Source organism: Gouania willdenowi, chromosome 21, assembly GCF_900634775.1.
Source record: "Gouania willdenowi chromosome 21, fGouWil2.1, whole genome shotgun sequence".
Classification (NCBI taxonomy): domain Eukaryota; kingdom Metazoa; phylum Chordata; class Actinopteri; order Blenniiformes; family Gobiesocidae; genus Gouania; species Gouania willdenowi.
This window is the reverse complement of record NC_041064.1, coordinates 19,843,311-19,867,999: the sequence shown is the minus strand read 5'-3', so window position 1 is coordinate 19,867,999 and position 24,689 is coordinate 19,843,311. Positions and strand designations below refer to the sequence as shown.

At 44.1% G+C, this 24,689-nt stretch overlaps 1 protein-coding gene across 2 annotated transcripts in view; it reads right to left on the bottom strand.

The window, feature by feature from the left end:
* Positions 1 to 1,133: 1,133 nt before the first annotated feature.
* Positions 1,134 to 24,689, bottom strand: part of bcor (BCL6 corepressor) — a 45,200-nt gene continuing 21,644 nt past the window's right edge. For both annotated transcript variants that reach the window (XM_028435279.1, XM_028435280.1), the window contains 9 exons: positions 24,112 to 24,399; positions 22,505 to 22,792; positions 20,836 to 21,143; positions 18,503 to 18,787; positions 8,449 to 8,615; positions 7,064 to 7,209; positions 3,743 to 3,820; positions 3,426 to 3,579; positions 1,134 to 2,275 (listed from right to left, as the gene is read on the bottom strand). In XM_028435279.1, coding sequence (XP_028291080.1) covers positions 1,945 to 2,275; positions 3,426 to 3,579; positions 3,743 to 3,820; positions 7,064 to 7,209; positions 8,449 to 8,615; positions 18,503 to 18,787; positions 20,836 to 21,143; positions 22,505 to 22,792; positions 24,112 to 24,399 — 2,045 coding nt within the window. In that variant the 3' untranslated portion in view covers positions 1,134 to 1,944. The remainder of the gene's footprint in view (positions 2,276 to 3,425; positions 3,580 to 3,742; positions 3,821 to 7,063; positions 7,210 to 8,448; positions 8,616 to 18,502; positions 18,788 to 20,835; positions 21,144 to 22,504; positions 22,793 to 24,111; positions 24,400 to 24,689) is intronic.

The following is a 24,689-nucleotide window of genomic DNA, read 5'->3' as shown; positions in this document are numbered from 1 at the left end:
TTTGTGTTTTCCACTTACCTGTTGATTATCCTTTGAAAGCGACCTAACCGGTGCAGTATACTTACTTACACATCTTTGCTTTAAAATTATTTCTTGTTCTCCAAACAAATCTAGTAAGAGCAAACTAAATCTCAATATTTTTGACACATTTAAATAATAATAATTTTTAAAAAAATTTAAAAAAAGTGTACTTGGTTACTCTAAAATTTTAAAAGCAGACAGGTGAAAAATAAATTGTTTATCTTAATTTAAAACAGTAATTCCCAAACTTTTGACAGTCCCCTACCCCATAGACATTTAACCTGAACATCTTAATCAGAATGATTACTTATTTGTTTTATTTATTTCATTAGCCGCCTGGCATTTTCAGTTATAAACAATTCTCTCTTTTTTTTTTTTTTGAATATTTTTTTTTTGACATTTACCAGTTCATGCTGGAACTGTGAAATCTACAACATCAAAACAATGAGAGTAATTTATTTTAAAATAATAATACCACGCACTTTTATGTGATTACTTCAACAGTAAGTGAATATTGTCTCCTTTGTAACATGTAGCTAATTATTGACTCCTATTGATAAGATGGCATCTACAGCTTAAATTATAAAACCTGTTTCAATAAATTACAAGAAAATATACTATGTTATTGAGCAATAGTACCGTTAGTTTGTGGGAATTTGTCCCCAAAAACATAGCCTAAAATTAAAACTCCTTGCATTGTGCTCCTGTACCCCAAGGGGTACATGTACCCCTGTTTGGGAACCACTGATCTACACAGAACAATGACAGAATATACCATTATTTTCATTTAACAAATAAATGTTTTGTGATAAAATGATTTAACAGTTCACATTTTTCACAAATACATTGTCTTTCCAGTTTGCTTTTGGAATAGGATGTAACTTTAATTTTCAACACGTGGGGGCGCTGCAGCTCCTCATTTGCTGCTGTCACGCGCCAAAACTGAACTCCATAACACGTGCAATACCAACGTCAATCAATAGATGGCAGTAATAGACCGCTTTAGTGCTTAAGAGGCTGAAACACATTAAAGTGGAGAATCCTGACAGGCAGCACGCCAAAAATATATGACTTCAATTAAATAATGACACAATTAGCACAATAGACGGAGCTCAACTTGCAGTTTGTATATTTATTTTAAAGCAACTTCTCTTGTAAAATATAAATACAAATTATGAGATACTTTAATTACAAAGTTAAAACAAAAATGAACACACCAAAAAATTACTTTACTGCAGTAGCCTTCCTTTATATACAAGCTCTGTGCCGAAGGGTGAATATCAACATTATCTTAAAACTTTATTATACAAACAAGTTTTTAGTTTTTAGGGTTTTTTTTGTTTTCCTTTTTGCAAGTTAATTTACAGACTTAAACAAGGAAGCAGAAAAAAAAAAATAAAAACAAAAGAAGCCCCTGAAGCTCAAGCGAGCGCGGAAGTCTTGAAGAATAGGGGGGGGGGGGGGGGGGGATAAAAACAGGACATTGTGTGCTTCCTATAAACACAAAGACCACGATTAAACAGCACGACGGCTTCAGTACGTACAGTATCTGTACAGCTACACACATGCACAATGTGCTGCGCTCACACAATCCTTCAAATCGATGACACTCGTATCATCACAAAGCTTTTAGAGAGGAGTCGGGAGCCACATCTAAAAAAAAAAAAAATCTCTTGATATTATAGTTATATATTTATTCTTCTATTTGTTTATACATATATTAATTTATAAAAAATAAGACCATTATTAAGTCTTTTGAGTCACAATTGTGTTGATCCTCATTTAACAGAGGAGAAGTCTGTCCAGTGCGTCGATGATGCTGCTCCAAGCGCAGAAACTCGGGGTCAGGCTAAGGCATGGCGTCACAATCCTGCAAAACCCTCAATCCATAAGGATCAGGGTCAGCGCTCATCAGGTCAAAGGTCAGGATGAGCCCAACCTGCCCACCGCCTTCATTTTCTCCTTCAGTTTGTCCCCTGATTGGTCCCAGCGGTCGTCCAGACACTCCAACGTGGAGCCCAGCAGGGCGGCCAGCTCAGCGCTGTCCTCCACCAGGTCCAGCAGCTCCTTGCTGTCTGGCTGGAACCCCTCCAGCTCCTCGGGGCAGGAGAAGAGTTGGGACAAAGATGCTTGGCGGTAAAACTCCGCCTCGGCGACCGTCACCACCTCCATGTGGGGGAACGCCTGCCGGAAGCCCCGAGCCGACATACGCAGCCGCCGGAGCACGTCAGACAGCAGCAGCCAGTTCCTAGGCCTGGAGGAGAGACGAAAACAAGAGTTTAAAAAAAACAAGATCCTCCAAATATAGTGGAGTTTCATTGAATGTGTGTATTTAAATATTTCAGATATCTGAGCAGACCAGTGTTTCTCAAATGAGGGAACATGTACCCCTTGAGAGAGGGAAAGTGGAAAATTAACAAATGAAAGCATTAAAAATATGGGTTTTAGTTAAAAATGATCATCATAATAATGATGATAAAAATTATCTTGATTAGAACATGAAATAAAAATACAAAAGTCAGTCTTTTGATGACCAGAAATGATAAAAACTATAGAAATAAATCTATTCAGAAGGCAATAAATACTGTTTCATTCCACTTATTTACAAAGTTAGATTCTTTAAATTGTGTGTTATCACTCATTTGTTCCATCATAATGCTTTATAGTTGTTTTATCAAAGTATTCTGAGCAAAATGATGTCGTCAGACAAAGGGGGTAATTGGATTCAGAAATAAGAGAAAGGGGGTATTTGAGCCAAAAAAGTTTGAGAACCACTGATTTAGACAATAAATTCTGTTTTTCTGTCTTTTTAATTTTCTACTGCGGGCCAAATGGGATGGTCTAAAGCAGCGATTCTCAACTAGTAGGTCGGGACTCAAATGTGGGTCCAAGTTGAAGACCCTGGTCTAAAGGGCCAGATTTGGGCCCAGTTGTTCTCGAGGAACATTTGACTGTGTTAGGTTGGCAACTTTGGCGATACTATCGACCAATGAAAGAGTTCCATTCATATTTCAGCATTTCATGAATCAAAAAACAAGAACCAAGAATTAAAGCGCAGTAAGCCTGTGTCAACTCGAGGTCTGGGGGCCAAATTCGGCCAGTCAGAGCATTAAATCTGGCCTGCAGAATGGATTTTTTGAAGTTTTTTATGATCATATTGTTTAGTTTATCAAACAATATAATCAGTAGATGCCTCTGAGGAAGACTGACAGTTGACAGTCGAAACATGTCAGGAGATTAAAGTCAATTTCAAAGTAGTCGGAATAAATGAAACCTCAACATATTAGTTTATTAAATGTTTTGCAAATTATTTAAATTAAAAAAAAATATGGTTTTAAAATAAATGCTAAGGCTTATGAGCTAAGATGAGTTTGACACTACAGGTTATGTAAATCAAAGCTCACCCTTGGGAGAGAGACACCTGGATGTTGTAGCAAGGCAGCAGTGGTCGGTCAGAGAACTCAAACTCAAACAACTCCCGTTTATCGTCTTCGTCTTCCTCGTCAGGGCCTGGGGGGTCTGACAGGATGTCGTAGAGGCCGCCCTCTTCGCTGGACTCTGAAATGCACGCAGGGAAAAAAAATGTGAATAGTTTTCGTGGGCGTCACTATAGCTTTAAAGCAGCCGTGGCTCATGGAGGTGATGCGTGGACAGTGACCACGTTTAAAAATAAACACTTTGCAAGCAGAAAAGGACACACAGAGTGCTGATCAGTACTCACCACACACAGAGCTGCCATAGAATTCCCAATAAAGCCCCGGGTCATCATCCGAGCGGCCCTGAAGGTCAGCAAAATAATCTATGGAGAGAGAGAGAGGGGAGAAAGAGCAGAGCCTGTTATTCAAGAGCCCTGAGGGACAAGCAGTGAGGCAAATACAATTGCCCTTGGAGACTAGAGCAGAAAAATGGGTAAAGAGCAAAGTAAAACAGAGGAGAGGAGAAGAAGAAAGAGGAGGAGGAGGAGGAGGAGGAGCGAGTGTCATGAGAGAAAAGAGAAAGCAAACAAAGCAAATGTTTAGGGGGAGGAGGAGATGGTGGAGGTCCAGCGGTTGTGTGTGCACGGTTTGCTCCGCTGGGTAAGAGCGGCGACGGAAACCACACACATACTCAGCAGCGATGGAAACAAACAAGCAAGAGGGAGCTGGATAAGCACACACAGCCAGAGCAGAGTGTGTGTTCATCCTGCCTGCACGCACGCACGCACGCACGCACACGCACACACACACACACACACACACACACACACACACACACACAGAAAGAGAGAGAGAGAGAGAGCTGGGCTTTGTGCCAGCACTGAGGCGTGGGGCGTCTGGCGTGTGTTTGGAGGGATTAACGGCCTACAGATGAGTGAGACCAGGTGGAGGGAGAGCGGCCATCGCTCGATTCTTTTTTCTTCTTCCTGCGGCTCGATTTCCCTCCCGCCATCGATCTGCGCCTCCACACTCTCCTCAAAGATTGACGCCATCTCTACGCCCGACTACGCACGAAGCTTGTCCCGCCACCTGTTTGTTTTTCAGCGCCACAATAAGACCCATTTCCCCGGCTTCTCCCTCAGGCGGCAGGCTTTAACTAGTTAGGTGTTTGGGTAATATTAAGCAGCTGGCAGCAGAGGAAGCGTCTGTGCATGCCTTCATTTCCTTCTCCTCCTGTACACAGGCGCGTGTTGACTCAACTTAACTACAAACAGCCAGACGAGCCTGCACACACGCACAAACACAAACCACGTCACACGCTCCCGAGGGCTGCCGTGTGAGGAGACAAAATCTGAGTCTCCAGTCTGAGCGAGGCCCGTTTCCGCACGTACGCTGAGAAAACACAGGCGCCGTTGCTAAGTAACCAGATAGAGGAGCTCAGAGGCAGCAGCACGCAGCCCGGCGGGCTGAGCCACCCTGTCTAACAGGTGGTCGAAGGAGGGCGCCTGAGGGGAGAGGAGATGACAGCAATGGACGAGTGGAGCCGCCCGTTAGGATGTGGATTTAGAGGGCGGGACTCACGCCAACAGATTGCACCGAGGTCCAAAACTGGAGCCCTGGCTAGAAGCTCCTGCCTGCCTAATGAAAACTAAACTGATTTCTCCAAACTGGATACCATCGTTTTATTTCGCACAGGGGTCTCAAACTCATTTTAGTTCAGGAGCCAAATACAGAGCAGTTTATTTTAAGTGGACTGTGGGAAAACAAGTAATTTAATCATTATTGTGCCATAGTTTGCACTCCCACCTATAAATAATATATAAAACATGTATAGCACTGATAAAACCAAAGCAATAAGTGACAGAATCTTCACTTTATATTTATTTGATTTTGTGACCCATGTTTATGTATTTTGGGGAAATTCTGTGGAAAAATTTGCCAGAAATTTGCAGGATTCAGGAAAAATAATTTATTAATTTAACAACTTGAGATTAAAAATGGCTGCCATCATGTGATTTAAGAATGGGGAAAATGTGAGCCCTGCTAATATAGTGGAGTTTCATTGAATTTGTGTATTATTTTGGAGATATAGCTTACACAGTCCTTCATGCTTTCTCTGACTTTGTTGCTTTCTGCTGCGGGCCGAATTGTATGCTCTAAAGGGCCGGATTTGGCCCCCGGGCCTTGAGTTTGACACAAGCGATATAGTATCCAATAAATGTCACATTGATTCATGAAATGCTGAAATAAGAATGGAACTCTTTCATTGGTCAATATTATTGCCGAAGATGTCGACCTAACAGTCAAATGTTATTGACAACAATTGATCGAGCGTTTAATGCACATTTGTCAAACTCAAGGCCCGGGGGCCAAATATGGCCCTTTAGACCAGGGGCTCTCAACTGGTCTCACCCTGGGGCCCACATTTTTCCACGGCCATTAAATCGCGCCCCACGTTTTTCAAAAATAGCTGTTGAAAACACACATTCTCTTTTTTAAAAACATAAATCTATATAATTTCCTGTGCAACATGCACTTCACAGCATGCCGGTCAAAAGAAAAGTTTCTTTCAAAATAAAAGACAAGTCCAACACGAGAGACTCCAAGTACAGTATGTACTTATTTTTGACGAGCTACTCAGTAGGTCCCGACCCACCAGTTGAGAATCACTGCTTTAGACCATCTAATTCGGCCCGCTGCAGGAAAGTTTAAAAGACCAAAAAAAAAAACACAAATTTTTGTCTAAATTACCAATTAATTCAGTTGTAGATATCTCTGCTCAGATATCTAAATACACAAATTCAATGAAACTCACAATATTTTGAGGATCGCAATTTTCCAACGCTTTTTTCACATGACTGCAGTAACTTGAAATTTCAAATTGTTCAGGAACTACATATTTTTTCACATTCATTCATTCATTTTCAGACCCACTTTATCCTGTTCAGGGTCGTGGGGATTATTTCACATAATTTCTCCAAATTAAATAAAAATTGGTCACAAAATCAATGCTTGGGCCAATATCTGTCACTTATTGCCTGGATATGGTTTACACCTTACATACGTTACGTATGATTTATATGTCGTGTAAAGTAAAAACTCGGGGACATTAATAAGTTAAGGTTTCATTTATTCAAACAATTTATTTTAGGAAATTGACTTTGGTCTGTTATGTTTTGGCTGCCAACTGCCAGTCTTCCTCAGAGGCGTCTGCTTATCGCTTTGATGTGTTCTTTCTGGGTGCGGCCAACTAAACAGTTCTGTCAGGCAGGCCACGCCAAAGTAAATTTCCTAAAAAAAGTTATCTGAATAAGACAAATTGAACTTGCTGGAATTATCATGGGGACATTAATGTTGAAATTGCTTGTCTTCTCGCCTAAAATCTGCGGCCACACTTAAGATTAAACGACTTTGTATTTGGCCTCTGAACTAAAATGAGTTTGACACTGCTGGTTTAATGCATAAATGTGACATTACCACCACTTTTTTTGTTTTTCACCAATCATTACCATGGAAACATTATCAAAGCTGAAGTTCTGTATTCCTCGCACAACTAAAACCACTGTCCACCAAAGCCTGATGGCGAACACCAAGCATGCTGTCGTTACACTAGAAATGTCACTTACCGGTGAGGAAGCGCTCCATGCAGTCGCTGTGAGTCATCTTCAACAGCCCACGGCCCGAGTACGTGGCTAGCGTTGGGTCGGCGCCGTACGACAGCAGCACTCGCACCACGTCCAAGTGGTCGTTTTCCACTGCATCGTGGATCGGTCTGACAAAAAGGAGAGGTGAATTCACTTAAAGCAATAATAAGGTTATCCTCATAAATTAGTCTTTAACTTTAGGTCGTCACTTTTGGAAAATTCACTAAAAGTAAGTAAAAACTTTCTTCTCACAAGTCACATAGGCCCTCATTTATCTACCTTGAGTGAGAATGGGTATAAATTTGAGTGCGCATTTGGTCGTACGACAGGACCAACGTGTGATTTATGAAACATTTGTATTTGACGAATCCCAGCGTACAAATGATCAGATGTTGATAAATGCGGCGGCTGAATTTGATCGTCATTAACTTGTTACGCCCTCGTTTTTCGGAGGCCCCGGGGGTCAAACAAGAAGAGAAGCTTTTCCAAGATGAAAATCAGCAATTTCACATCGGAGGTGGATCAAAACAAAAATGTGCTTTTTGACAGTGTGAAAACTGGAATTAAAAAGGCGCATTTAAACGCTCTGTGGAAGAGGATCAGCTACCAAGCAGGCGACGTCTGCCCCCCTGTGTGCGCTGTGAACAACTTTCCAGCAGAGATCTTGGAAACACACACGAATATGACATTCATATCGACCTCTGTCTGCACGCTTTAGGCAATAAATAAAACATTAAAAGAAATTAACAATCAAAACGCTTAAAAAAAAAAGCTTTTAAAATGACTAAATGTTGTCCCCTCTTTATAGTGGGGACAACATTTACCCGGTGATGTGCGGTATGGAGGAAATAGGACCTCATTCTCCATGACAGTGCAGAAGCAGCACGTCAGATCTCAACTGACCAACAGTTGATAAATGAGGGTCATAATCTGTATTCAACAGTGGTTTTCTGAGTGTATTTTCTTCAAAACTGCTTTGTTTTCATGGGTTATTCCTCCAAGTTTACATTTTAAACATAAATCTCCATTTAACCCTACACTGACCCTTTAATATGCAAGTAAAACAACAGTGAGTGCTCCTCCAACATACTTTAAATCTCCTCATATTTCACTGCAAGCCTACCTCCTTTATTAGAATCTAAGCAGGACTGCCTTGGACCCTTAGACCCCCTACAGAAAATTTTAATAACGCAGCTATGAACGCAATGCATTTTCAATTTAAAACCGCTGATCATCTGTGTAGTAATAATAAAGCTCTTCATAATGGACAATAAATCCAAAGAAGTTTTGAGTGAACTCAAACTTCTTGATTAATGACAAACTTTTTTTGTTAACAGAATAAGATGAGTTTAAAGGTATGTGCTGACCTGGTGCCGTCCTGTGCACTGCAGTTGATGTCGGCTCCGTAATCTAGCAGGTGTTGGACGATGGTGAGCCAGCCACGTGCGCAGGCCTCGTGCAGAGCGCAGTAACCGGCGTAGTCCCTGTGATTCACCTCACACACTCTGTTCTCCAGACAGTACAGCACCACCTCCTGGGAAAACGCAGAGAGCGAGAGCACAGTTGAGTGTTTGCGTTTTCTGCATGGTGAACTGAGCTCTGCAAAGACCAAAACACCCACAAGCCAGATAGATCAGATGCAAACGCAAACAAGTCCAGCTTTTAAAAAAAAAAAAATGTTTAAGTTCCTGTGGGAGAGGAATTGGGCAAAGGAGGAACTGAGTGTGTTCCTGTGCCGGACAAACAGACGCGCTCACACACAAATGCTCCATAATACTGGAGCTGGCGCCAAACACGACGAGGAGACTAAAGTGTGACTCAACTGTAATCAGGCTGCCAGACTCAGCCTGTGTGTGCACGGCACGTGTGTGTGTGTGTGTGTCACCATTGGCCTGGACGCCACAGCGGCAGCTAGTGACTGTGACAGAGCTCCCAACGCAACGTGATGGAAGTGGAACAAAGAGATTTGATAGCGGTGCTCCAGAGCTGGAAGCGTTTCCTCCGGTCCCGTGCTGTGACAGTTGGGCGTCCTGCACTAAGTGGTCGGACTGGTTTTTTATTGGACTGGAGCGGCGTCTGCTCCCATTAAGCAGAGATGAGACAGAGATAGAGAGCAGCCTGGTGGCGTGTTGCTATGGCCTGTCTGATTCTGACAAGTGAGTATTGGCACACTCTTGTGAGGCCTTACCATAACAAATAGAGAGCCTTGCCATTCACACATATTTTATTATACCTCAGTGCGACTGTGAGACGCCTCCATCCACACGTATTCATACTATGTCCTGCTCCAAGGGGAAGAGAGCGGCTCATTTGAACCTGGGAAATGACTCCAAACTTCCATTTCTATGCTAATTCTGTGCTGCCATCCAGTCCAAGTGTTTATCTCAGCCTCTCCCTTTCCCTTTTCAGAGAAGGAAAGAAAACAGACTGACGGCAAGATGAGCAGAGGGTTGAGAGAGGGCAAAGGGAAGGGCGAGGCGAGAGGCGACACCCCAGCAGATGACAGATAAATGAATGTGTGGATGAGATGTGTTGCGACCGTCCTCAGTGCCAAGGCGAATAATAAGGCGAGATGAAAGAAGAGTTGGGGAGAGCACAAAAAAAAGAAAAAACGAGAGGCGCAGTCGAGACAAAAACGGCGGAGATATTTAAAGGAAGCAGGAAGAGGGTGTGAAGAAGGAAAAGTGAGAAACGAAGGTTTCTGGGAAGAAGCTCCAACTGGTTTCCTCTCACTGCCAACACTCTGCCTGCTGGAGAGAGTTTAAGGAGTGCTGTGCTGCTGAAGCTCCCCTCTGGGGGATTCCACTCATCTACGTGTGTGTGTGTGTGCGCGTCTCTGTGTGTATGTGAGAGACACTGACAGGTAGAGTGTTGACGCGTCTGTGTTTGTGTGGTGAAGGAGGCGTAGCGCTAAACCTCCGGAGCCGTGTTTAATATCGCTCGGCGAGAGTGAGGAGCTTAGCACGAGAGCCGCAGCTTCCCGCCAGACGTGCACGCGTGCACACCCACGCGCGCACACACACACACACACACACACACACACACACACACACACACACACACACACACACACACACACACACACACACACACACACACACACACACACACACACACACACACACACACACACACACAGAGCGTGGTAAAATGAGACACCCCTCCCCCTGCCTCTCGCTCTCTTTCCCTCCGTCCTCTAATCTCCCCCTCTCGAACGCTTCCCTGCGCTCGCCTGCAATCAATGCATCACTCAGACATTTAACCCCTCACAGCATCGCCTTCAGAGTCCTTGCGGACAGCAGATACGTGCGCGCATTAAAGGAAGCGAATCAAGCAAATGTGCACGTAATGCCTGAGTGGCTTTCTCCACACGTCCAAACCCTGTCTGAGCAGTTAAAAGTTGGCGTGTCCTCATTAGGTAATACACGATGAGGACAAAGTCTTTCCCCGTCTGTAGCTGCTTTGATGTGGCCGCTCTCATCAAAGACACACTCAGTGTGATTGCTTATGTAAACTATATAGAAATAGATGCAAGCAAATAAGAAAGTTAGCAAGCAAGCGAACACAAACCGTGGGAAGGCCAAGTTCTCGCTTTGCAAAGGTTTGAGCATGTATTATTGGAATTCTTTACAATTAAACAAGTTTATGAGAAAATTCATACTTAATTTTGTAAATCGCAAAGTCTAAAAATAAAAACTAGCTCAGCCACAACTTATGAAAGCTTATAAAGGCTTGATTGTCAATGCTCAGTCTTATTGGTAATAAATAACTGTCGGTCCCCATTGTTAAAGGAGCATAAGGAAGGATCAAGAAATCAAACTCTATAGTGACACAACGGCCGTTAGTGTAACTGCAGTCATCAGCCAAGCCGGTGCGGGAGTGCACGTGAACTCTTCAAACCAGAGCAGCTGATACTGTGACACGGTTGTTTATTTACTCGTCGTTCACGTGACTGCACGTAAATGATGGATACCCGACCGGAACCCGAAGGTTCCCGATGGGTCAAGTCGGGTTCGAACAGATATTGAACTGGTGCTCGGGTTCGCTCCTAAAGTCCTTTCTCTGCACAAGAACATTGATTATCCTTAGTTTTGATACGTGGATTATTTAAATAGAACCATTGGGTGTCTTGCGAGTACTGCACGCCTGTTTGCGTTTGACGTTCGCTTGTTACCCGTGCACTGATCTGATGTTGACATTAACAGTTGTTTGTTCATAAAAGTGGGCTTACCACTAAATCAAATGTAAATATGTCATTCGTACGAGGAAAAAATTAGGTTTTAACCGTTAGTTTCGGGTCGGGCTCAGATATAAATATCTGAATGCCTGTCAAGTTTGGTGTTGCTCTTATCGGGTTCGGGTCAAACTCGTATGGAAAAATGTGGCCCGATCTGCACTCTAACTGCCAGATTTCTGCACATGCCTCCGCGGAACCAAACGGTAGTTTGGTCCACCGAGCTAGTCTTCTTATAGTCTCTAAGCTGTCTACTTCTTCTACTTCTTTATTTCCGGCAGTGGGACACCTCTCCAAGCCCTCAAGAACGTGCATCAGCGTCATTTCACGTCACGTCTGCTTTACTACGCAGGAAATTCGGGCCTGGAATTGCAGTACAACGTGCATCACAGTCTATTCAAGGCAATAGAGAGATGTGTGTGCGCTCATTCCTTTTTGGCTTTGAACGCTTCATCACCCATGAGCATTAAAACACTTAAAATTAAAGTTTATTTTCTCTGAAATCCTGCCCTATATGCTATTTTAAGGGCAAGTTTTGTTCTGCCTTTGTAATGGAGTTTAAATTGTATCTATATATTTAATAACTTTATGCAGTTGAAAGTCCTTCCAAAACATTTCAAGTATCTCATTAAAACCTAATGCAAGAACAAAAGAATCAGAAAGGTATGAAACATGTTTTTGGCCTGATCACATATCCTTCATCAGATAGTTTGGGTTTTCGGCTCTTCTTGTGTTTCTGGCGCAAAAATAAAAACATGCTTTAAGTTTAAATTCAAGTGTCATCCTTGAAACCATGAAAGTCTACAAAAGTCAGCCTTGTTTATAAAAAAATATTGGTGCCAGCAAGCCAACACGGTGCAAAAGCAACATACATTGTTTCCTGGCAATGAAACAAAGGTTATTATGGAAACATTGTGTTTGTACCTTAAGTAGTGCAAACTTTGAGGGATTTTAGGTAAAGGTGCTCGATGTCAAATCAGATCTTTTCTTCTTTGTGTTAAAATTTACTTATCAATGTTATTTCAACACCAAATGTCATTATGGACACTCAGATCAACGGACATGCAAAAAAGCCGAACAGCGTCGCTCTAATCTCAACGTGAAGGAGGGAAAATAAGGAGAGTAAATGACAGATTGCACCTTTATCTGAGCTTATGACAGGAAGAGCAAAAGGGCTCCGAACGACGATACGAGAGGGATGAAGACATCCGCAGAATCTTTCCTCATTACCATTTCAAATGCACAGACTTCGGCAGACGAGGGAAAAGCGAGGGAATAAAAGGGAAGGGAGAGAGAAAGAGTGGGCTTTTATGTGCAGAGGCACGGATTGCCAAACTAAATGAACATAAAATATGCACAGTGTTGGCCAGGCGCTGTGATGTGCACGGCTCTGTGTGGTGCATGCATTGCACGGGGCGATTCTGCATCCTTGCAGGTTCACACAGGACCGGATGCCTGTGCGTGTGCTGACAGTCACTCCGCCTTGATGAACGTGGACTGTGAGGATTTGCAATCATCGTGCGGGCTGAGCCCGCCTGATGTGTGTGCTGGAGGTGATTCTGAATTTGCATGTGCAGGTCTGTGTGGGTGTGAGACTCGCCTGTGAAGCATATGGAGGAGAGTGCGTCACTGCTGCCTGCGTGTGTGTGTGTGCTTAGTGGGTCAGCGCAAGTGTTTGTGTGGATGTCCTCCTTTGCGTCCTTAGAATCAGTATGCGAGGCCTTTATGTGCTTGTGTGTGTGTGTGTGTGTCTGTCTCACAGGCAGTCATATCTCGCTGCCTGTGTGTGATAAGCCCAGAGCTTGCGGCACTAAAACACCAGCGTGAGACAAGCGCTCCGTGCATCCATGGGCTTGTATGCAAGTGTGCGTGTGCGCGCGTCTGTATGTGTGTGTGTCAGGCAGTATGCATAAATTGCTGTGTCTCTTTGTGCACATTTTTGTGTGTGTGTGTGTGTGTGTGTGTGTGTGTGTGAGCCCCAGGGGCCTGCCCCAGGCTTATCACACACAGGCAGTGAGAGACGAGCTTCCTGAGAGGGAGAGAGAAAGAGGGAGAGAGAAAGAAGGAAAGAAAGGGTGGGAGGGAGGCAGGGGTGGGGGTGTTGTTTGCGCAGCGGTCAGCGCCTTGTTTGTGTAGTCTCAGGTTTTCTCCACCCTCCTCCCCCTTTCCCTCTCCACTCGCAGAGCACAGGAAGGAGAAAACTGCAAGTGGGGGTGAAAAAAAAAAAAAGAGAGAGAGGGGAAAAAAACGTTCGAGGGAAATGCATAAATCAGAGAGACGAGCCAGCTTCTCTCCAGCACGGTTGACTGAACCCTGCTGCTGTGCTGTGCACTGTGTGTGCGTGCCTGCGTGCGTGTACGTGTCTGCGAGAGAGCGAGGGAGAAAAACAGCCGCCGCCACTGCTAACCACAGTCACCACGGCACATTAGAGGGCCATTAGAACGCGATTATACTCCCAGTGCTTACCTCTCATTCACACTCTCACTCTCTCGCTCCTATTCAGACTCGCACACATAATCACTGACGCACACGCCTCATCATCATCATCAACGTGTCCGACTAACACACACACACACACACACACACACACACACACACACACACACACACACACACACACACACACACACACACACACACACACACACACACACACACACACACACACACACACACACACACACACACACACACACACACACACACACACACACAGCAACACCAGAACAACCAACAAGAGACGTACACATCTACAGTTGTGGCCAAAAGTTTACATGCACTTGTAAAGAACATAATGTCATGGCCGTCTTGAGTTACCAATAACTCTTAATTTTCTGTGATAGTGATTGGAACACATACTTCTTTGTCACAAAAAAAAATTCATGATTTGGTTGTTTTATGAATTTATTATAGGTTAACTGAAAATGTGACCAAATCTGCTGGGTCAAAAAAATACAGCAATGCTAATATTTGGTTGCATGTTCCATGGCCATTTTCATTTCAATTAGGCACTTTTGGAAGCCATCCACAAGCTTTGACTACTCCTCTTGACAGGCCATTCTAAACTAAAACCTTAATTCTAGCCTGATTTAGCCATTCCATGACCATGTTTGATGTGTGTTTGGTGTCATTGTACAGTTGGAACACCCAACTGCGCCCAAGACCCAACCTTTGGGCTGATGATTTTAGATTATCCTGAAAAATTTGAAGGTAATACTACTCCTTAATTATCCCATTTACTCTCTGTAAAGCACCAGTTCCATTGGCAGCAAAACAGCCCCGGAGCATAATACTACCGCCAATATGCTTGACGGTAGGCACGGTGTTCTTGGGGTTAAAGGCTTCACCTTTTCTCCTCCAAACATATTGCTGGGTATTGTGGCTACACAGCTAGATTTTTGTTTCTTCTGACCACAGAACCTTCCTCCAGAAGGTCTTATCTTTGTCTATGTGATCAGCAGCAAACTTCAGTCGAGCCTTATGGCGCTGCTTCTGGAGCAAGGGCTTCCTGCTTGCCCAGCAGCCTTGCAGTCCATGGCGATGTAAAACAGGCTTGACTGTGGACACTGACACCTGTGTTCCAGCAGCTTCTAATTCTTTGCAGATCTGCTTTTAAGTGGTTCTCGGTTGACTCTTGGCCCTCCTGAACCAAATTTCTCTCCGCAGCAGATGATAGCTTGCATTTTCTCCCTGATTGTGGCAGTGACACAACAGTGCCATGCACTTTATACTTACAAACAATTGTTTGCACAGTTGCTCTTGGGACCTGAAGCTACTTTGAAATAGCTCGAAGTGACTTTCCTGACTTGTTCAAGTCAATGATTTGCTTTTTCAGATCCGTGCTGAGCTCCTTTGACTTTCCTATTGTAGCATTTGTGGGCGGGTCTAATGATTGTATTAAATGAGCCCTATTTAAATAGACTCAGAGAAGTCACCAGCTGTAGTCATTCATAATCACTCACAAGAAGTTAAGAGGCCATGCTATGAAGCTAATTTCAATGACAACTTTCTAAATCACCAAAATTGCTAATTCATGTTACTGTATGAATATTTTTGACCCAGCAGATTTGGTCACATTTTCAGTTAACCCATAATAAATTCATAAAAGAACCAAACTTCCTCGATGTTTGTTGTGACAAAGAAGTATTTGTTCCAATCACTCTATCACAGAAAAATAAGAGTTGTAGAAATTATTTGAAACTCAAGACGGCCATGACATTATGTGCCTTACAAGTGTATGTAAACTTTTGACCACAACTGTATTTACACTTCTGTGAAGATACAGTGATGAACAATTGTGACACACGCACAAGCATCAAACTGTGAACCTAAGGCGGCATCAGCGATGATTGTGGGACTAAGTGGACATGCAGGTGTCAGGATTCGCAACTCAAGTGACATTTTGTCCACTTGGATCAAGGTGGCCAAACTTTTTTACTCTTAAGGGCCACATTTGGTTTTAACATCTCAGGGCGTGTTCACACAGGCTTTGTTTCCAGGGAAGTCTGCTTCATTTGGGTCCATGTGAGCCCCCATTCAAAAGCTAAAGCGCATTTGGAAAGAAAATTCTACTTTGATTGTTTTACTAAGTTTTGGAGCGGTTGTAATTCTGACGTAGAGATAAATGACTGGATGTAACACCATAAAATCTTAAAAACGGTTTATTGCAGACGTGGAGCAGTGAGGATGGAAAGGCATGTGTGGATGTTTGGAGAAACTCACAGGAATAATGACATTTTACATGTTTGCGGGCATACTCTGGACAAATGGACACAGCTATGTGACGTACCGAGGAGAAGCAAAACCACGCAGCTATGTAACGATCAAACTTTTCCCGTCACTTTAGAGTGATTCAAAAAGTGCCTCGTGAAAGCACACAAGATGATGATCAGCTGTCCTCCACCAATAAGCCTGGAACTGCGCATGCACGACCTGCGGGGTCAAAGGTCGAGAGGGATATAAACGTCAACAAGCTCTGTTGATATTTCCAACCTAACAGCGTTTGTAATTTCAGTCCAGAGATCTGTATTGTTTTAATAGTGTTTATATTATTCATATTACACATATTTGGACTCGAGGAGGGGACCGGGGCTTCCGCTGATGCCACTTTCGGCTAATCGGAGCACTTTTAAAAATTGATGGGAGCAGATGTATGGAAGCAAGGGAAGTCCCCTTGCTTCCACACAGGTGACCCCTGGTGCATGAAAACATGAACTACCTGGGTCTCCAGCAAAGGGGAATACAGACTCTACCCGGGAATGATGCACATATCCGAGCACTTTTGCAAAAACCAATGTGAGAAGGCACTTAGTCTCTGAGCGGCGAGCCATGACTTCCAGGGCCAACAGTGGGAGTGATTCGGACTCTACCCGGGAACAACTGCATTTCTGCTTTGGAGACCTTTCAAGAAATCAGTGCTACAATGGTAAATAATGATCTAAATCTCTGTAAGACTCGCTGCTTACACCTTCAGACATGGAGAGTTTATCCCTCTTGATCTTTGACCTCATGCGCGAGAACTGAACGAGAGCCAGATTTCTGAAAGTGCAAAAAGGCTTATAGTGAGTCTACAAGGTTTTATTTTGTAACTTTTGAATGATGGTGTGTGCTGTGAAAAGCTGGAAAATAAACATACACCATATGTGCAATATACACCATAGAATGTTCTATGGTGACTTATATACCGTATTTTTCGGACTATAAGGCGCACCGGATTATAAGGCGCACTAGCAATGAATGGGTCTGACTGGGTCTATTTTCATACATAAGGCGCACCGGACTATAAGGCGCACCGGTTTGTTATTATTAATATTATTATTCTTAAGACGCATTAAGCGAAATAAAATAGTCAGATAAGTCAAACTTTATTCAACTCATTAACAATAACTCTCAACATTGTTCAGGTTTAACACAAAATACAGAACAATACACTCACTTTTTCAGTTCAGTATGTTGAAGCAAAGGGTTGGGGGTTCGAATCCTGCTCTATCCAAGTCATTATCGTGGTGTCCTTGGGCAAGGCACTCTACATTGCCTCGAATGAATGGGTATGAATTGTGCATGCTTTGAGTCTCTTTGAAAAAGCGCGATATAAATCCAAGCCATTATTGTTATTATTAGTAACACTGGTTTGGCGATGAAGCTCTTCTTCACGTGGATATATTAACTGTTTACAGCAGGACAAAAAAACTAAAATATACCTACAAACTAAGTTTTACCGTGACATTGTAGTTACAATAGGTTGTTGTTGGGTTGGATTAAACATTTAATGACCAAGATGTGGTCCGCAGGCTGAAGTTTGCCCACCATGATTCTATGTGGATAAAATAATTTCATTGGGGATGGGATTTAATGAATAGGAAAGAATAGGACGTGGGCTGTCCCGCTTTAAATAATGAGCGACAGCAAGAGTTGGAGGATGCAGACGGATACGCTTATTTTTGTAGCATGCACGGAGAACGAGAAGACCTGGTTTACAAGCAAATGATCGGCAGCTACACCCAAAGGAAGAATGGTGAAAAAAAAGTCTGGATGCTAGAGAGAAACCAGTGAGCATCAGTCTCTGTATAATGATCCTACCGATCCCTCACGCTGCCTGCGCGAACTGTGTGTGTGCGCGCGTGCGCATGCATGCTTGCGTGCGTGTGTGCGAGTGTCACACTTCGCCTCACGGAAAATTAATGAGATGTGAGAGCGGAGCGAGGAGCGGGGAGGCAGAGCGTGTGTGTGTGTCGCTTGGGGGAGGAGGAAGAGGAGGGGTGCCAACGACAATCTGAGTCACAAAGAGAGGAAGAGAACAAGAGCGTTGAGAGGAAAGGGGGAGGGGAAGAGAGCGGAAATCTGAGCGAGAATGAGAGAAGGCGGCGAGAGGAGCGAAAAAGATGGAGCATGTGAGGAAGAAAGAGCGCAGAGGGGAGAAATAGACGAAATGGTACGGAAAGAGAAAGAGGAGGCTGGAAAGAGAGGAAGAATGGGACAGATGCAAGAGAGGATCTGAGGAATTATTTTAAAAAGTCAGGCAATGTCTGTCAGTCAGTGAGGAACAAAGTCGGAGGGGAAAATTAGCTCAGCTTTGAGAAGAGAGAGAAAGAGAGAGAGAAGATTTGGAAGACACAAAGTGTTAGAGTGTAAAATGTGCCGAGGGAGGGAGATAAGGACAAAGGATGAGTTAGAGCGAAGCAGATTACCTCGTAGCCGAGCCGTGCCGCTCTCTGGAGGAGAGTCTCCCCAGCGTTCTTGTTCACGATCAGCCTGCGAGCCTCCGGCGGGATCGGGCGCACCACGGACGGCTCGGCAGGGGGTGTCCTGTGCAGCCCCGTCATCTCTGCTGGGACTGTGCCTGCTCTGCCGTTGGCCTGAGGCAGCAGGGAGGGCGGACAGAGAGTGGCGGGGGAGCAGGGCTTGACTGGAGAGCACGGATAATGATTAGGAGAGGCGGCTCTCTTCCTCGGAGCGCTGTGCTGCTCACTCAGCTGAGGAGAAAGCAGGAGAGGACAAGTGTTAGAGCCGCTGCCACGTAACAGACGGAACACACATTCGGACAGACACACAGCACTTCAGGGCACGTGGATGAGCCGACACAAATCACAAATGTGTGCGCGCACATGCATGCACACACAGTATGTGAGTGATATAGCCGCATTCAATCAGCCACACTTACAGAAATAAATACTAATCATTCAAACTTATCTGTAAAGTGAAGTTACAGCAAAAGTTATTTAAGTATTTGTGTTCATTCTGTCATCAAATTTATTGAAAGATGAATGCTGGCGTCACAAATTGGTAGGGGTGTGCATTGCCATGAATCTGACGATACAATCCAAGTCACAATTTGCAGGTCCCGATACGATATATCCCAATACAATACACATCACAATAACAATAATTACAAATTTCACCTTTGCAAATACAAAATGGTATGAAACAATTTGTTTCAGTGTTTTTAAGTTTGCAAGTAATTGGTAACTAACTGGAATTCAAGTACAAAGTTAAACTTTTTGCAGCTTCTAAAACAGATTCAATTTAAAAAAGAATTTTCAAATTCTTTTTAAAAAAGAGACCATATGCATCGATAAAAATGCCCAGTATGTTTTATGAAAATAAAGTACAATCAACCTCCAAGCTAAAATGCATTGAGGAGTGACGTAGTTTAACGAGGTTTGAGTTTACGTGCTATGCATGTTAGCGCAATTAAGTGGCTTTTATTTTTCGTTGAAAAACATGATTAAAAAATTGATTTGGACATTTTTTGGATCGATACAATAATCGTGCGGTAAAATATCACGATATATCGCTGAATCTTTTTTTTTAACACCCTTACAAATTGGCCTTTGTATAACATTTTGTACAGATTTACTTGCTCTCAAGTAAACTAAAAATACAGTATATTGGGATTCCCTCCACCACTCAATTTTTCTAGTTAGTTAAGATGAGACTAGTTTGTTGAAACAACTGGAGAGTTTAATTGCTAATCTGGGAGGAAAAAAGTTCCTGCGTTTTTTACAATTCAAAGCCAAACATGAAATTAAAGCTGTAAAAATCCACCTCTGGTTCTCATACAAGCCCTTTACATTGCTTTAGATGAGGGGAGCTTTTTAGTCATAACATCTGTGTTTATGTATGATTATTGTGTTTGCGTGATGCTCCATGTGCCAGTGAAAAACGCACAGTTCACACCAATCGTTCACGCCCCAAACACTGCTGCAGGTTGGCACGCCACTTTCCTTTAACCGCTAAACCAACAAAGTCCTCAGAGCACAATGCATGAGACGGGGAGTTGCCTGCGCGAGGGTGTGTGTGTGTGTGTGTGTGTGTGTGTGTGTGTGTGTGTGTAAATGTGTGTGTACGTTAGTGTGTGGTTGAGAGAGAGAGAGAGAGAGAGAGCGAGCGTGTGTGTGTGCGCTCGCCCTCTCAGTGGAATTCCACGTCGAAGCAGCTGTCAGGCTGAAGAGCAGAAGGGGGAGGATCGGAGAGCTGTGCGAGCGGAAAACGACTAGCCTTCTTTTTTTCCTTTGAATTTTTCCCCCGTGCTCGTTTTTTCCTGCTTTTCTTTTGAACTCGCTGGTGTTTCGTATGCTTAACCATAGCTGCCACATTCCAGTGTGTGTGCGTGCGTGCGTGTGTACGTGCGCGTGTGTGTGTGTATTTGAGTCTGTGTATGTGTGGTGCATAATTGCTCCGGGGCTTTGTTGTCAGGCACGCAGACACTCACATTGCTGGCATTCACCTCTAAACACACACACACACACACACACACACACACACACACACACACACGCACAAAAACAGCACAGATGACACGCGTTCGACAATTAAGGCCGGAGACGAACACACATGAATGCCGGCGCTCCACAGGGAGTCGCTGAGGTCACGGCGAGGTCAAAGCTCCAGCAGCCCTCTAAACATTGTAAACATACTTCCTTCCTCCCTCCCTCTCCCAGCTGCATAATCAGAGGCGCCGACAGGCATACTGAAGCAGACTGTGCTGCTGCGAACATCCAGACGCCCTATCAGCACTCACCTTGTCATCCTCAGCTGCTCCCAGCTCAGCCACACACCGCTGACCTGGGCTGTTAGGTGCGGTCTCCTTCCTTCTCTCTCTCTCCCTCTGGCTGGTGTGTTTGGTTTTGCACGGCCGCTTGCCCTTGGGTTTGTCCGTGTCACTATGGCGACGGGGCTTGAGGGGAGGGGTGCCTCCCATGAATGGCTCAGGGCCCGGAGAGGAGGGGGCCCTTCTGGGCTCCTTGAGGCCACGTTCACCTGAGAAGAGGTTCGGCGGGTGCGCTCTGTCCTTCAGCTGGCCGGGGGGAAGGGAGGAGGCAGCTACTCCTGGAGGAAGAGGAGGAGGAGGAAGAGGAAGAGTGAGGGAGCCTTCAGTGGAAAGGGAGGATTGGAAGGTATTGCAAGGCCATCTCTCACCCTCTGTTGGTTTATTAATGAGCACACAGAGCTGTCTGTGAGCACAGCATGCCTGCTCGCCCAGGAAGAATACAAGGCACGCACACACTTTCATGCACAACGCACACTCACATCCCTATAGAAACTTGTGCCCATTTATTCATGCTCCAAGGACAGCGATAAAAAAAAATATTTTCAAACTAATGTTGCACTGTCTGGTTTCAGACTCGTATACAACACATTTTCACAAAAAAAAACGTGTCCTTGATCTAGTGACGACAAAATGCTGCTCATTAGTTTCCTGGAAAGGCATTTACTCTGGTTATTAAAAAAAGGACACAGGGCTGTTACAGTTTATGGTTTATTACAACTTTCAGAATAAAAGTTTCAAAGTCCACTAAATCATTTCTAGGCTGAGGAATATGTGAGAATCAAAGTGAATTACACATCTTGCAGAGAGTTGAATAAACTTGTTCTTTCTATTTAAGCCAGGTTTCAGGAAAGTCTTTGCGAGAATAAGATTCTTAACGATTATTGTGTATTATGTGAGCAGAGGTAATCTGAAATAAAAAGGTGGGACCACAGCCTTGACATACACACGATAGGGTACCCGTAGTCGTTTTAAAAACACCAGCTGTTGCCACAGTGATGCTATCAAAAAAACGGTGAAAATTGGTGGCGACAGCGACTCAAGGCTTGTAGTCTCTGTGAAAAAACACAAATCTCCTCAAGCTTTTTTCACCTCCTTTAATCTCCGTCCTGCTTTTTCATACGCTCGTCTTCCTCTGAGCCACCCTCTGCCTCAGTGTGGGCAAATGAATAAAGGGAAATCCAGGCTTTAATAAGACCCCCCCATCCCGAAACACACACACACACACTTCAGTCCACATTTCCTCTGACTAGTGATCCAAAAAAAAAAGAAAAAGAAAGAAAAATCAGTGATGACACATTAGCCACACTACACCTGCCCACGCATATCTCCAACAGCCACTTTCACACATTCATTGTCCTCTGAGACTCCACTGCAGAAGCAGTTCAGAAAAAAACCCTGAGGGAGGAGTAGGGAAGGCTACCACTTTTATGTTTGGTCTCCTGGTCCCTTCTTCTGATTCCCCACCCTTTTTTTTTTTGCCTCGCAAAGAATCACCCACTAACAGCCCAGGGAAATCCCCCGAAGACATGCTGCGCAACAAGAAAGCGAAACGTGAGCCAAAGATAGATTTCCGTTACCCTGGCTGAACTCAGAGGAAAGGCAGCGTTTTTTTTTTCTACGTCTGGCGGTTTGTTCTTACCATTTAGCAGCTTCTCGCAGCCCCATTTCCTGTTGATCTCCGCCCGCTGCTGCAGTAAGGCCCTGTCATCAGGCTCACCAGGCCTGATCTTGCGATCCCGTAAAGGCTGGGCCTGAGCGAGCAGTTGGGATTGGGTCCATGCTCTCTCCGGTTTGAACTGGGAGCCGTCGGGTGAAGTTGTACCCACTGCAGGCTTGCTGAGTCTCAGTCCCTTGAGTTCAATGCAGACTTTGAGCTTCCGCACCTCATCGTCGTCTTCGCCGTCCTCATCCACACTTGTTTGCTCATCTGGAGAAAAGACAGTCACAAATGCTCAAAGGAACTATGCGATGTCTTTATGTTAAGACTGCTACCCCAGATAATTTTTTATTAAAAAAAAGTCATAGCGTATGCCTCATAGATCACTGAATCGACTTGGAAAAGAACGAAAAAAAGTTGAAATTGAATTGAAAGTTTGTTTTTATCTCCACCAAAAACACTCCAGTTGTTGACATTTTTGTAAACAAACTGAAACAAAAATGGTGTCAAGCAAATCACTAATAAAAACTTCTAAGCCCCTGTATCTGTTTATGGGACTCCACACCCCACAATGCAATGCACGACAATGTCAACAAATGGTGTGATTACAGTGGAGATGAAAACATTCTTTCAAGCTGCAATTTGGACCTTTTTCCTTTTTTTGGAGTAAATAATGTTTGATTCACTGATCCATGAGGTCTACACTAATATTTTATCTAATAACTAATTATTGGGATTCAGCTTTAAGACACACGTTTAAGTTTACTTTAAAAGTCATAATAAGCAGTCACTCAAATCCCTTCGGATAAAGCTCGAGAAGCCATTTATGTCACAGCAGGGCCTTCATGTGACATGTCGGAAAAAGTCTCAGTTTGCAACAAAAAACTCCTACTATATCGCGTTATGGCTAGAAAAACACCATCAAATACACACTACAAAGGCAGGGAGCAGGATGTACAACAGACAAGCTGAAGCATAAAAGAAGACTGCAGAGTCAAGAGTTGGGTGAAGAAAAGAAAAGGAGCAAAAAAAAAAAAAGCCTAGAGAAGCAGAAGGAGAGTTCTCCCCCCTAAAACTCACAGGGGATGGGTATTTGACTCATCTGCCAGTGCACAGAAGAAAAGGCACGATCCCACATGCCAGCAAAAAAAGAAAAAAAAAGGAACCCAAACAGATGAGGAAAAAAAGAAAACTGAGATGAAAAGCGAAGAAAAGAGCAGCTTTCAGGAGGGTGGGTGAGCACAGCGAAAGAACAGCGACGCTGAAAGAAGAGAAGGAGAGGGAAGACGGCTATCCCTCGTTCTCGCTTCTCTCTCGTACTCCCCTCAAAGGCAGGATTAAATGCTTCTTAGCGCTGGCTGCCGCACAGAGCGAAATACTGGACGGACGGAGGAAGGGGAGGTTGGGGGGGGGCGGGGAGTGGAGCGAAGGATGTGATGGAATGAGCTGGAGGTGGGATCGATCAGGAACCAAGGAGAGGGTGCATTTATTTCATACAGGAATAAGAGATAAGTCATAAAAAGCCGGTGAAGAGATGGAGATGACCTCAGGCATTTGGAGGTAGAAGCAGCAGTTGAGGAAAATCTCACCTAAAGCAGGCTTGGCTCTTTTCTCAGGCAGGGACTCCCTCTGCAGGTCCTCCCCCTCAGAGTCCTCCAGGAAGCGTTTTCTCAGGATTCCAAAGCCAGGGCACACTTGCTCTTCTGCATATCCTTTGGATGGTGTCAGTGTGGGTGGTAGGCAGTGACCTTCAGAGTCTCTGATCACCTTCCTCACTCCATCCTTTAGCCGAGCTTGGCCTGGAGACAAAGGCTCCCTTTGGCCTCCGCATCGCTGGAGGACTGGAACTCTGTTGTTTGAGTAGGGCTGTCGGACACCTGAGCAGAAAGACACAGATTGTTAGAAACACAGAGAAAAGGAAACAGTATACGGACTAAAACTGAAGGTCTAGTATCTCATGGGGGCGACTGTAGTTCAGTGGTAGAGTAGGTCATCCAATAACCGAAGGGTTGGGAGTTGGAATCCTGCTCTATCTAAATCATTGTAGTTGTTTCCTTGGGCAAGGCACTTTACCTACATTGCCTCATATGAATTGTGCATAAATGATGGTGGCAGCCACACTTCTGACAGTCTGCCCCAACTACAAGGAGCTTACCACCACAAGTGG